The sequence below is a fragment of the Nelumbo nucifera genome, chromosome 5 (genome assembly GCF_055504915.1).
Source record: "Nelumbo nucifera cultivar China Antique chromosome 5, China Antique-T2T, whole genome shotgun sequence".
Lineage (NCBI taxonomy): Eukaryota > Viridiplantae > Streptophyta > Magnoliopsida > Proteales > Nelumbonaceae > Nelumbo > Nelumbo nucifera.
The window spans coordinates 7,546,333-7,560,304 of record NC_142653.1 but is presented as its reverse complement, the minus strand read 5'-3'; the positions used below and the strand labels follow the sequence as shown (position 1 = coordinate 7,560,304).

Below are 13,972 nucleotides of genomic sequence, written 5' to 3'. Positions count from 1 at the left end.
TCTGGAATCCTGTCCATGATCTTTCTACTGTCCAAAATAATGCAGCTTATCAGATAATCTAGATGGTTCTGATTAGATGTCAGTGGATTTTGTTAAGTGATAAAGCTGCCCTTCCCTGACCCTATTAGGTTAGGGTGGGGTCAACTTTAATCGGGTTTTCGATTCGGGTTGGTCCGTGCCAATTATGTCATGTTGACAGCAATACATTGAAACATTTGGGGAAGAACCCTACCTGAGTATACAGATACTATTCGTACGATAGGTTGGGTTAGGCTTGGATCGAGCCGAATCCACACTGAACCCAACCCGTTGATATCCTAGTACTGATTTTTATTTTTCATTTTTCCTTTGGTTAGCGGTAAGCAACTTGGCACAGAGCCCCTGCTAGGCTGCTACCTAGTACCTACTACCAGTAGTAAACGCAAACTAATCTGAATGATTCCTGAATTCGAAGGTAAAGCTCGCTGATGCACACCGTACCAATAGGTCCAATACCAAGTCCTACGTACTGTTGGCTGGAAAGTGGAAATTCGACAAAAGCCCAAAGGATTGGGATGGGCTACTCGAAACCTGGTTCAGCTTAGAAACTAAGCACCTGAATTTTATTAGAAAATTAATCAGATTTTTTCGCTAACCAGAAAATTAATCAGATTACCAGAACGGCAGAACCCAAACGATGTCATCCGGATGGTTGACAAGCAACGCGGAGCAAATGTCAACCAGTTCGGCATTCTGCAAGGCAAAAAATAACAGGCTTAGAAATTTCGGATGAATCATACTCGTAATAAGTTCGGTCATTGTGCCCACACAAAAAGCAATATGGTAGGGTCAATGTTTTAACCTTTAATAGATTTAATTCATTCTTGTCAAAAAACCACAATTAATACCTTCTGTATTTATGATATCGGAGAAGTACGGATACACGATGCAGAATTCTGAATTCCAGCTCTCCCCCTATAAACCACATCCTGCCCGTGAATTTGGCATCAATTCATGGTCAGGATGCATTCCCCCTGTACTTTAGGACTATAAAATTCTGATCTGAGCTGATTGGTCATTGTCCCATTAATATATTATATGTTTTTGAAGAATATATTTCTGTTTATTTGTTACGCAAAAACCCAAAATTACGGACAAAATATGACGAAAACCCAATATTTTGGGAAAGATTCCAAAATTATTCTATGTTCATTAGGACTTCTTCATTTTGGTTGCCAGAACACTCAAATTTATGAAAACAATGAAATTTAAACATATATAGAGAATGACAAGTTGCAGAAGCCAATTTTCTGTAACAAAGTAACAATAGCCAAAGCTCAAGGTTTTGAAAAACCGACCTGGAAATGAAACTGCTTGGCCACCCTTTTCCAGGTTAGCAATTCAACATCCGGATCAAGCATTTCAAGCCATCATATATATATATATAAAAGTAATGTGGTCAGACTAGAGCCCCAGTTCAGACACTTGGCTTCCTATTCATTCAGGAAATAACTTTTTTGTAGTGGTTTGCTTAACCAAGTAACTAACATATTGCAAGAACAGAAAAAGACGGCATTTATCGTTTACGATACACATTTGTAGAGCTAGTGCAAGTGTGCAACCTATTTGCAAGCTGATACAATTTTTGTGCTTAAAATTAACATCGGTTCCAAGAAAAAAAGAAAGGCTTGTTATGCAGATTACTGCAACACAAAAACAGAGTAGACCGCAAGTTTGAAAATTGATTGGAACCGTTTCTCTTCTTTCTGCTTTAAGTTGAAATCCCAAAAGTCTACCTCAATAACCTCATATGATCAAGTCTTACAACATTCCCTAATTTTGAATCTGTGAAGGGTTTCTTATTCTATTCATTTTTTCTTTCTTTCTTCCTTATCTTTCTTGAGGTGAGGTAACTCAACTATATTGTTTGAAATTGCCATAACATCCTACTGTTTTAGGAGGCCCTTTAGCAGCTAAATCAAATTATATCAGAGCAAGCGTTATAAATGTGATGAATGGTCTCTATCAAACGAACCATGAAGTATCTCCTATAGAGAATTTCTTGCCTTCTAAGTGTTTGAGAGATTGAACCTAAGGAGTTTAGTAGAAACTTCTCATTTGTATGCTTTTCTTTATCCCAAAAATGGAGATTCATACCCATTCAAAGCTTGTCTCCTTTGGCAAAACTAAAGCAATGAGGCACTCTGATGGATTAGGAGCAATGGAAAACATGGAACAAGTATCAGTTGAGTAGGGAAGAATGAAGAGTAGTCTTGCCCACATGGATTTCCCTGATGGGATCTTGATCACTCCCGCACATTCCCTCTGCTTCAGGTATGATATGAAATCCTGAAACTGTAATAAAATCATAAAGTTGTTAGAGTACTACCACTCTACACTCGTGTATACAAAGATCTACAACCTTTCCCTGACAAATGTATTTGTCATTAGGTTCAAGAGTATATATACAAGTCCTGTTAGGAAAAGATTCATTATACACATGTTAGATTAGCAACCAAAGTTATTTCCATAAATGAGGTAAGAACTTACGCCTTTATGGTCACCAGCGGTCACAGGGAGCAGCCGACAGACCTCTCTCTACATCACATTTCAAAATGTGAGACAGAAAGTCGCAAAATATAAACAACCAGAAGAAAGATACATGTTAATTTTTCTCCATATAAGTAAATATTTACATGCCTGTAAGAAAATGGAAAACCTGACGGATGATTACATACATAGAAAAAGGAAAAATACCATGTTCAACTTAGAAAGTCATAATAAGGATTACTAATTGGATTGACAAGAATAGGTGTGGTATACACTATTTAAACATTTCTTTTCCTCAACAAATGGAGATATGAACATGTATATCAGATGGACTTCCAGGGAAATGAAACCAAAGATGGTCTTCATATAGATCAGGGATTTAGAGTGCCTCTTTGTATGGTGGAAGGCCTTTAAGTGAGTAATTTATGTGATAGAAAGGGCTGTCTGTTCATAATACTCTGTATTCTTGCACATCCCATCATCTACTTGTTTTTTGTCAATAACTTTACCTCAACATATACAGTTGAATTTCCTGAAAAGGTGATGCCAAGAAAGGGCATCATACTACTTTTTTGAGAGAAGACTGATATAAAGCATACTACTTGATTACATGAGGATGAATTGGAATTTTAGATTACATGAGGATAAGACAACCAAAGTCCACCCAAAAGAATTAACTCTTACTAAATTTATATCTATTTACCATGCACAAAAGCAGGAGCAAGCAGTTAATTGAGTCCTAATTTCTCAAGGAAAGTTTTTCCCAACCAATTCAGTTGTATTATTATAGACTCTCCTCAATATTTTGTCTATTTAAGAAAACAATACATTAAATGCTATCTTATTTACACATAAGAGATTCTCCTCATAAATTTGTACGAAAATAGCACATTAACCATGTAAAGTTTTTCTGTACTTGGGTTTTTGTGCCCTTTTTTATATATTTATTTTATTTCCTTTTGTTTTTTTTTTCTTTCTTCTATTTTATTTTCTTTAGTCCCATTTTCTTTGTAAGCACTTGTAAACATTGGTATCATGAAAAATATGCACTAAATTCCACTAAAATGCTTCCATTTCTGTAGAAACCAAAGCAAAACTTTCGCTGTCAAGTTTTAGGTAGAACTTTGATAATTTTTAGTTCTAAAATTGCAGTAAGATTTTGATTGTTCAAATCAAAATATTATTACCCATAGCATTAAAAGATTTACATATAATTTGTCAAAACACAGATGCATGCCAAATAAAACTCTAAAAAACATTAAAAAAAAGAAAGAAAGAAGGGTGTTTGTGTAAAGAAATAGAAGGGAAAACCAAAAGATTAAAACTATATTTGAAAATTTCAAATAAGCACAAATGAATGCCTAATTGTTGTATTTATTTGTGATAATGATGCATTACATATGATGATGGCTGTAAACTATTTATATATATATTATTTGGATTTTCAGAATACCATACGTGTGCAATTACATATCGCTTTCAACATTCTATATTTTCTCTTCTGACATGTTATTTTGGTTCTATAATGAGTCCTGACTGTGTACTGATGTTTATAAACTTCTATTCATTAATTCCACTTCTACAATTTTACAATGTTTATTATTTATTCTTCTAAAGGTTTATCATAAATTTCCAACAATTTCATAGTGTTTTCATAATTTCCACAATCTTACAATATTTCTCTAGGTTTCTATAAACTTCCACAAATTAATTCTACTTCGACATGGGCCAAAGTTTACACTGAAATTGAAGGTTTAAAGCTTACTCCTACTTAATCAAGTGTTTAACCAAAGAGGGCAAAGACAAGCTACAAGTTAGAGGCATGGAATGGATATCTAGGCTTTTGTATACACTGCAATGAGAAGATGAGTCCAACAGTCACATGTTACTCCATTGAACGGTTAGCACTTACTCTGCTTTCATTTTTTTTTTTTTTGAGATATTTTGGAGTAGGGTTCAACTATGATACTGGAAAGACATGATACCAGAAAAACTTATAACCAATCAACCAATATCATAAATTTAGTATCCAATCAAGTAGCATTTTTTTTTTTTTGATCAATAACACTTTCATTAAATCATCAATAGAAAATTTACAAGAGGAAGACAAACACACTTATCTTCCAAGAGCAGCAAAGAACCTCATGAAAAGGAAAAAAAGAAAGAAAAAACACACTATAGTTACAGCTTAGCCCAAAACAGTGAATCCCTTTCTGCCCCTTGTTTAGCTAAACCATCAGCTAGGGAATTAGCCGATCTTTTAATCCAATCAAGTAGCATTCATCAAAATTCAAAGGGGGATTTTGATTGATCAAAGATCTTCCAGTATCATACCTTTCTGGCATAAGCTTTTTCTCACAGCCTCACCAATAGAAGTGGTTTTTGGTGAACACAACCTCGGTGTGTATTGCCATCTACAAGGATTTCAGGGGTGTCTCAGACCCTCCTGTTTTTCTTTTGAATCTTTGTATGACATGGAAAGGTCTTTTTGCTGGTTGGTATGGGCATGTTTCTTGTCATGTTCCTATGTACATACACACTCATACATATTAATACTAATACATTCACCATTTCCGAAAAAAGCACAGGTGCCAACAGTAAGATCTCAAAAATTTGCTTCAGTTTTTATGTTTTTATTATGTTTTGAAATCAACAATTTAATTACCAAAACAAAAAATAATTTAATATTTACTTGGTGGTGTTTCCCCATACCATGAATTTTGGAGGTCGACATATTGAATACCTAAAGAGAACCAGCAGATGCTTCTACTTTTATGGAAACAGCCTTCAGAGGTCCATTTACTTCTAGGGACCCATTTACAGATACATCTACTTGTACAAATTAATTCTCGTATCAATGCATTATTCAGAATTTTCTTTGTGGGGAAACTCTTTAACTAGGATATTTGTCAGATGAAAAGAATGCCATGCACAACAACTATAATGCTTGATATGATACCTTTTATGCCACTTGGGGATTGGGGGCGTTTTTAGGGATGAGAATGGGATTGTTTCACCCTGTTCTCAGGCCCGATTGGAGTGGGTGACTCTCTTAGAGCCAAGATCTATGCAGTTATAGGAGTCCAGAGAGCCAAGGAGATGAATATAAGAAAACTCGTAACTGAAGGGGACTCGGAGGTGGTGGTAGGGTGGCTGAATAAAGACAACAGTGGGTTATGCAATTACAGAAATGAGAGGAGGAAATTTAGGTGGCTGGTTCAAGAGATGGAAGTCAAGATCAGTTGGGTGAAAAGATCAGCTAACTCTTTTGCTGATGGGTTAGATAAACAAGGGGTGGAGAGGGAGTCAATGTTTTGGGCCCAGGTGAAACTCATTTTCTTTTTTTTCCTTTCTTGGGGGCTCAAGCTTCAGTTGGAAGATAAGAAAGTTTATCTTCCTCTTTGTAATTATTTATGTGATTAATTAATGAAACGTGTTATTGATAAAAAAAATGATACCTTTTATGCCTGTGCATAAAGATTGATACATAAACATTGCCTTATACTTTAACATATGAAATAAACAAAGCATGAAAACATGGGTTTAGTAATGCTACTTGTTAAATAAGCATATATTCAAACTTTGGTGATTCATGTGGACTTAGACCACTAGTATTTTTTTTTTTTGGTAAACATAGTAATTTTGTTTAGAAGTTTTATCTTGTTCAGCTTATCTCATCTTGCTGTTGCTCCCACCCCCCCTCCCCTATTATTAAAAAAAACTCTAATATTTTCAACTTGACCAACATTTATGTTATCTAGTGCATTTAAATGTATAACTCCATTTATTAATAGATTTCAGAATTAATGATCAAGGAAAATATTATTTTTGGATCCAGGAAAGGTAAAAATGCCACTACATATTGCTGCTTAAAAAACTAACCAAACTAATCTGTAAGGTAACTGCATAAGTAGCATGCCACATCATATCCATTAGAGTTAATGTCTAAGGTGCTTGTCAATGTGATGCAATGCATCATTTACCTTATCACTTGATGCTAATGCTTACTGAAGATCCATTTACAAAAATCAATCATTGATTTACTCCTGATGGCTATTAATTTACAATGTCTTAAGTGGAGAAACACAAACAGTTTTGCATACCTTTGGTGAATTCCATCAAAGATTGGGGAGAGCCATCTAAAATTAAGATGAGATAGAAGCAAAGTTCAAAGTTCCATTTAAGGCTACACAAAATTTGTGTACTTTTTTCAGGGCCTTTGGAGAAATAGTGACTTCCTATCATCATTGGAGAATAGAAGTATGATTATCCACCTTTGATTTTCTCAGGTAGGAAGTGGAAGTGTAAATTTTGTATAAACCAACTTATTTCATGTTTGCTGGGATAAACCATTTGTGTTGTTGTCTAGAAATGGCCACATACCACCTAAACCAAGTTGAAAATGTTTAAGGTCATGGGCCCAAGGTTCTTTATTTCAAAAATATCCCATTCATATCAAGCTTTTAGAAAGAAAGACCTCCCCCCGCAAAAGAACTTGGTTGGAAAAGGCATTGAGTGTGTTGATTGAGGCTTCACATTTCAGATAGGTGCCATTTTCTGGGCTCCATGTTTTGTCTGCTAATAATAGATTTAGAGTGTAAATAACATACTCCCTAACTTAAGATGATGAACTGATCGTGAGAGAGGGGGGGCTCAAGATGAAGAATAGATGTCAATCATGGTGAGAGAGGGGGGGCTATAGAGATTTGTTTCAGGTAGAAAATGATAGACATTGGGGTCAAAACCATCATTTTCCACTTCCATCTAACAGAAGGTTGATTAAGTAAATCGGTTGCAAACAATAAAGGGTGTTTTAGTAAAACGCAAACTATAGGGTAGGTTTTAGTAAATCTGTGAAACTATAGGGGTGTTTTAGTAAATGGCCCAAAACAAAATCTGTCCATTTACTTGATAAAGAGAAAAAGAACCATAATGCATAAAAAATCATCACTGGTTACAATTTTATAGTTTGTTTTGGCATCTTACCAGAAAACTGAAAATGGAAAGATATCATTCTGTCTTACAAAAAGTGAAAGACTACTAGGCCTATTGTAACAATAGATATTAGGTAAGAGTAAAACTGGATGAGTACTCCAATGCAATTAAATTTCCTATCTTTATCAGATGAATGCCATTCTACTTATTTCCTTTCCTCTGAATCAAGAAAGACATGAACTAGAGCCCGAGACTGTAGTGCAATTTGTTACCATTATTCTTTGTACCTGTGAAGTCATACATTTAGCTGAAGAAGAAATCTAAAACACCACAAACACAGACACATAAGCAGAAGGTAGTACTCATTTAGGTATTAAGCATTTAGTGGTCTAACTTTCATGCTAGCCTTGGTTAATGTTTTAACGATCCAAAATAACAATAACAACAATTAAAGTTATGGACCAAAATAAAAGATTCAGATGAGATAATTTAACCCTTAAAAGATGTTATCTGTAAGAACAAAACACACTCAAATAACTCACTTTATGTGGTGGGGTGCTGCTAAATGTTGACTTTACATGCCGAAAATCTGTTCGTTTTGTCATATCCAACCTCACTGGCCATCTGCATTAAGTACAAATACAGGCTTCAGCTATAAACTGAGCTGTGTCCCATGGAGTTTTTTTCAATTTAGTGAGAAAAGGAAAAGAAAAATGATGCCCTTACTCTGTAGGTTCAGACATGGCATTGGAATACTTGCAAACATCTGAATCTTCTCTATGTGCATATATTGTACAGTAATGGACCCCACTTTTACAAAGTGCACCCTGCCATGGATATTGTAGCGGTTGCCCAGCATTTTCTGTATTGGAAGGTTCAACACTGGGTGGAAGTGGAGGAGGAGAGCTGGGTGGAGGTGGAACCAGAGGTGGCTGAGAGAGAGGCAAAGGAGGTGGAGATGGAGGTAATGGAGGTGGCATGTCAGGAGGGGGAGGTGGTGGTGGTGATAAAGGTGGTAATGTAGGCAACGCAACCATCTGGTCAAATTGCATGGAATTCCCTGATATTTGTGCAAGTGGAGTTACAGAAGCAGGCAAAAAAGGGGCTGGACCTGCATTAACATGAATGCTATTTGGCATAATGCCTGGTGAGATCTGGTTCAGAGGCAATGGATGATTCATACTCTGTTTCTCCCAGGAATTGTTTGGGGCAAGGTAAACAGGCCGCATAAACATAGATGTTTGAATTGGTGGTGGTGGTGGTGGTGGTACAATACCCTGTGTTGCTGCCGGTGGACATGGCATGCTCCCAGGTGCTGAAAACTGCAACTCAGTTTCAGGTTTCTTGTACATCCACAATTGTTCGCTGGCATTAGAAACAGCATGAACATCTGAAATATTACCAATAAAGTCCTTGAGTACACATTATTGCAACCATTTGTGGAGATGGGCAAACAGTTGCCTATATATATATTACAAAAAGAAAAATCATGGAAACAGGAAAGAGGGCTTCTAACGTGGCTATGGAGTCTCAGAAATGTGCACCTCTCAAAATAAAGAAACAAGTAGAGAGACACAAATAGAAGTTATCACATAAAAATATTAAATATATTAACTCAAACAATATTAATGATATGACTGATGTTCTGGAAAGCAGATTTAGTCATATAAATATTTTTTGGGCTTGGAAACCAGACATAATGTCAGGTTGACTTGAGAGTTAAATCCACACAACATAAAGAATTTGGTCAAAACTGCATTAGCTCTTGTTTCCTTTATTGGAAAACCGTATGAACAGGATGACTCAATATGTATTGCTTTGTTCAGTATAAAATTTAAAAAAAAAAAAAAAAGAGCAAAAACTACCAAAAGGAGCATTCTCATCCATGCACATGGTTTGGGAGTAAGAGTTTCATTTTGAGGAAAAAAATTAGAGATTGAAGCAGGAAAGGTAGGTTCTTTTAGCAAAATTTGTTTTCTATTTTCTATTTTTTCTGTTTCTGTTTTTCATTTATTTTTTAGTAGAGAGTGGGGATTCAAATTACAGAGAGGGGATGAGAAATAATACTATTTAGAACTAATAAATGTATAGAACTATTAGCACTTAAGTGCACTGATGATCCACCACTCTGGACTGGAATAACCCAACAGGTAAACAAGGTGAACTTGAACCAGCCATCCCTGCTGTACTCCCCTTCCGTTCAGTTTTAACAGCATAGCACATGGAATGCTTCTGTATATCACCCTAACAGAGAAAGAAAAGCTTGTATGGTCCTCATTGAGCAACAAATATCAATGTGTAATATCCATGAACACTGGTATTGAAGAGCATATGGTTAATACATATTGTAGGCACACATTGAAACATTTGGACACAACTAAAGGAAATAAAGGTACACGTGGAAACACTAAACTATTACCAAAAAAAAAAAAGAAACACTAAAGAAAATCATGTAAATCAGCATAAATAACTACTTATGAGGTTTAATAACAGAAAATATATCTATTTTAGCTAGCTATAAGAATTAACATGAATTCACTAAACAGTAAGTGAAGATGAAATTTTTATTTATATTAAACAACATAATTTATAAATGCTCAACTCAACAACACTAATCCTAACTATTTGAGATTGGCTTCATGAATTTTTTTCTTCATTCCACTCACATCAATTATGCAGAATGCCTTAATATCAATAAATTGAAAACCAATGCATCTAAAAATAGTATGTATACATCCCTATTATGTTTTCATTATTTTATGGTACAAAAGTACATATTTATTATCATATAATCCAATAACCAAAAAGAGAGAATAATATTCTACCCTTCAGTTTTTAGGAGTCAATGACCTCCTGTTTCTGGAATGTTAAGTAATATCTAAGTGATTTTAATGATTATATGACACATAATGATATGGTTAAGATGCACTGATGTGCATTTGTGAGCTATCCTGTAGTGTTATTGCATCCTAAATATTCACGTACATCCAAGAGCTTTTACTAGCCACATTACCTGGATATGGAAAGGATACAACTGGATACAGTATCAGATACGAAAGTTCACACTAAAAACTGAACAAGATATGGCATCCTTGTACACATATCCAGGTACCATAGTTTCCCAGCAATTGATGGTACAACCATCCTGTTGGAGAGTATTGGCAATATAGTCAGGTAACAGTGGCTCAACAACAAGCAGACTTCTGTAAGTGACCACACTAAAAACTGAACAAGATATGGCATCCTTGTACACATATCCAGGTACCATAGTTTCCCAGCAATTGATGGTACAACCATCCTGTTGGTGAGTATTGGCAATATAGTCAGGTAACAGTGGCTCAACAACAAGCAGACTTCTGTAAGTGACCACCTCCTTGTGGATTGGTAGGTTCTGGTTGTCATGGAGTTCAGATGCCCACTCCCCGCCCTGGTGGGGTGGATGTAATGAATATTTTAATGTGTAGGACTTATATGGAATTGTCACAGTTATAATACATCATCAAAGTTAAAAGTAACTAGGAACTTACAATTTTGCACGCTGGACAAAGCATTCAACTATTGAATGGTTCAAACAGGTCAACGTTTAATATTGCAGTTTCACAGTTTTTTGACTGGTCAATAATTAAACCCCTTTTGTTTTTCTTGAGTAAGGGTAAAATATTTATTGATTAAGGTCAAGGTTTAATGAAACTGGATTCTCAAAAAGTTGACATTCAAATTGTTGAACCCTCTTTTCTGAAATGGGTTTTATAACAATAGTTGGCAATATATAGGCAGTTGCTTCCATAATGTTTTGAAAATCATAATGTCATTATAAATCGCAGAGAAGGTTGAATTCAATCAAAACATGAATAGTATCATAAATTGTAAAATTATTTCTACTTTTAGAAATTTGTCAAAAAATTAAAATTATAATAAAAAACTAAAATTTATATAGAAATCAAATTCAATCCTGTTGTTAATCCATATACAATGTACAAGCTTAATACAACAGACTTTACCACTTGTCTAGAAAAATAAGATGATATAATCAAGTTTGACTTGAAAGTCAATTAACAACATAAAATGTTTCTACACTGAAAACCAATATTTCTAAAGAAGTCCTGATAACCTTAAAAAAATCTTGTGCTAGTAAGGATTTTTAAACAGTAATTCTAAGTTTTTTTTTTTTCAAGAAAAGGATTCCGATGTAAGACTTGAATCAAAAACCTTGAGGTTCATTATTTGGATCATGAATTGTAAGATTTTGGCAACTTGTCCAAAGCTTATGGTGAAGAATTGACTTTTTCAGTTTCCCACTGAAATATTACCTGCTTGTGAATGATCCACTGTCATGCCACTATCGTAACCATCTAGGTTGTCAACTTTTCTCACCCCAACCTCTAGCATCTCTGCACAGCCAGGTATGGTCCAGTTTGTCTGAAATGCATGCCCACCTTGCACAGAAGCTCCACGGCTTTCTAGTTTTATTCTTGGGGATACAAGTTCATGAGTTTTGTTACCAGATTTAACTGTAAAGGGCGTATTATGGTGCTCCCCTGGTTGGCTGTTCATTCAAAGCGGAAAGAGAAGCCTTCATAAGATGAAATCCTAAAACATTTTACTGGCAAAAACTCTGATATTCATGAGATTGTAACAGGATACAACGCTTCTAAGAAATAAAGACACAATCAGGTATTTAAAAATGAAACCTCTAACACCCAATTGTCAGATAATAAAATGAAGTAAATAATCAATGACATTAACATTAGAAAGTTGCTGCTAGTTTTGTATGAACACCCCACCTTTGGATGGGACTTGCAAGATGATTCATGTCTGACTTTCCAAATACGTGTCTGACTCAGCTACAGTATGAATATGGTGGATTTACCAAAATGTCACTGCATAACTCTCCAAATTTATGAAATCCCACTCTAAATGCTTCTGTGTAAATGTATATGTCTGTGGACAAGCTTTTAAAAACAATCTCTAGTGTCTCATGTCCAAAGGCTAATAAATGTAAACAGTATATTTTTCTTTGGACAGATCAAAAGAAAAGCAAAAAAAAAAGGCAACTGAAGTTTGATTGTCTCTGTCTTATTCTTATTTTATTAATGAATAAGATAATGATAATTTAATTGTCTATGGACAAGTACCTTAGAAACAAGATGTCATAAATAGGTAGGACGAAACCAGAATATTGCAAGTTTGATTAAAAAATAATGTGACCTTTTCTAGTACCTTGGTCCAATAATTCATAGCAAGGGAGAGATTGAGGTGGATGTCACCCATAGAATTAGAGCAGGATGGGCAAAAAGGAAGGGTACATCTGGAGTCTTATTTGATAAGCGAATACAACTTAGATTAAAAGGAAATTTTATAAAATAGTTGTAAGGCCAGTTCTGCTATATGGAGCAAAGTTTTGAGCAGTCAAGAAACAATATGTACCAAAAAAAATGTGTGGAAGAAATGCATATGCTGAGATGGATGAGTGGAAAACTAGAAAGGATAGGGTCAAAAATGAAGTCATTTGGAGGAACCTAGGAGAAGCTCCAATAGGTAACAAAATGAGAGAAGGTGGGCTAAGATGGTAGTCACATACATAGAAAACCACCTACAACACCCATAGGAAGAAGCAATCTGTTAAAATTTGAAGGGGTAAGCCTGAGACCTACTAAGAGGGTGGAACGTTATTGCAGGTTTTAATAACAAGATGCTTCGAAGGGTGATGGAATGGACTCCACCCGGGGATGGAAGCTGCAAACTTTAATGGGTGCTCTTTCGGAAATCCTGGGAATTCTGGAGTGGGAGGAGTGGTTAGGGATTCTGATGGCAATGTAATTCTCAGTTATTCAGGGCCAGCTGGGTTTGGAAACTCTCTAAGGACAGAACTGTTGGCTTTAATTCAAGGCCTTAAACTGATAGGCCCGCAAGGGTTATTGAATATAGTGGTTAAGAGGGACTGTCAAACAGTCATTTGTGGGTGAATTCTCAGGAACAAATGCCTTGGCAGTTTTAGACAGTTGGTGAGATTGGCTCACTCCTTAGGTACCAGCTTGAACATCTCATTCATCTGGATACCCAGGAGTGCAAATATGTTAGCTGATTCCATGGCAAGATTGGGGGTAGGAAAAGACAGTTTGGATTGGGGTTACCCAGGCCCAGCCTTCCTTGGCCTGTGCTGAGGATCTGTTGTAAGTTTGCCCACCTGCTATGGTTCTGAGCAGTGTGGTTTCTTTTCTTATTTAATGAAATTCACCCTGTTGCTTACCAAAAAAAAAAAGTTTAAGGGGCTAAAAGGGCTAGGGGCAGACCAAAAAGTACATGGGTCAAAGTAGTAAGAAATGATTTAAGCACTCACAATTGACAATGGGTATGGCATTCAACAGAACAGAATGGTGAAACAGGATTCATGTAGCCAACCCATGTAATTGAGAATAAGGCTTAGATGATGATGATGATGATTTAATAAAAAATTCTTTTTCCAGCAGCAATAATGATGGCAAATAGTATACTCTGAGACAGGATG

General features: G+C 35.5%; 1 protein-coding gene across 6 annotated transcripts in view; it reads right to left on the bottom strand.

Moving 5' to 3' along the window:
* LOC104608162 (nucleic acid binding protein) overlaps positions 1 to 13,972 on the bottom strand; it is a 31,026-nt gene that overhangs the window by 6,334 nt on the left and 10,720 nt on the right. For 4 of the 6 annotated variants that reach the window (XM_010274059.3, XM_088887821.1, XM_088887820.1 and 1 more), the window contains 6 exons: positions 11,775 to 12,010; positions 8,191 to 8,854; positions 8,007 to 8,088; positions 2,530 to 2,577; positions 2,137 to 2,334; positions 656 to 732 (listed from right to left, as the gene is read on the bottom strand). In XM_010274059.3, the coding sequence (XP_010272361.1) occupies positions 656 to 732; positions 2,137 to 2,334; positions 2,530 to 2,577; positions 8,007 to 8,088; positions 8,191 to 8,854; positions 11,775 to 12,010 (1,305 nt within the window). Of the gene's footprint in view, positions 1 to 655; positions 733 to 1,712; positions 2,335 to 2,529; positions 2,578 to 4,863; positions 5,054 to 8,006; positions 8,089 to 8,190; positions 8,855 to 11,774; positions 12,011 to 13,972 lie in introns of those variants that run through there. The other 2 variants (XR_737058.3, XM_088887819.1) reach the window with 2 other exon arrangements.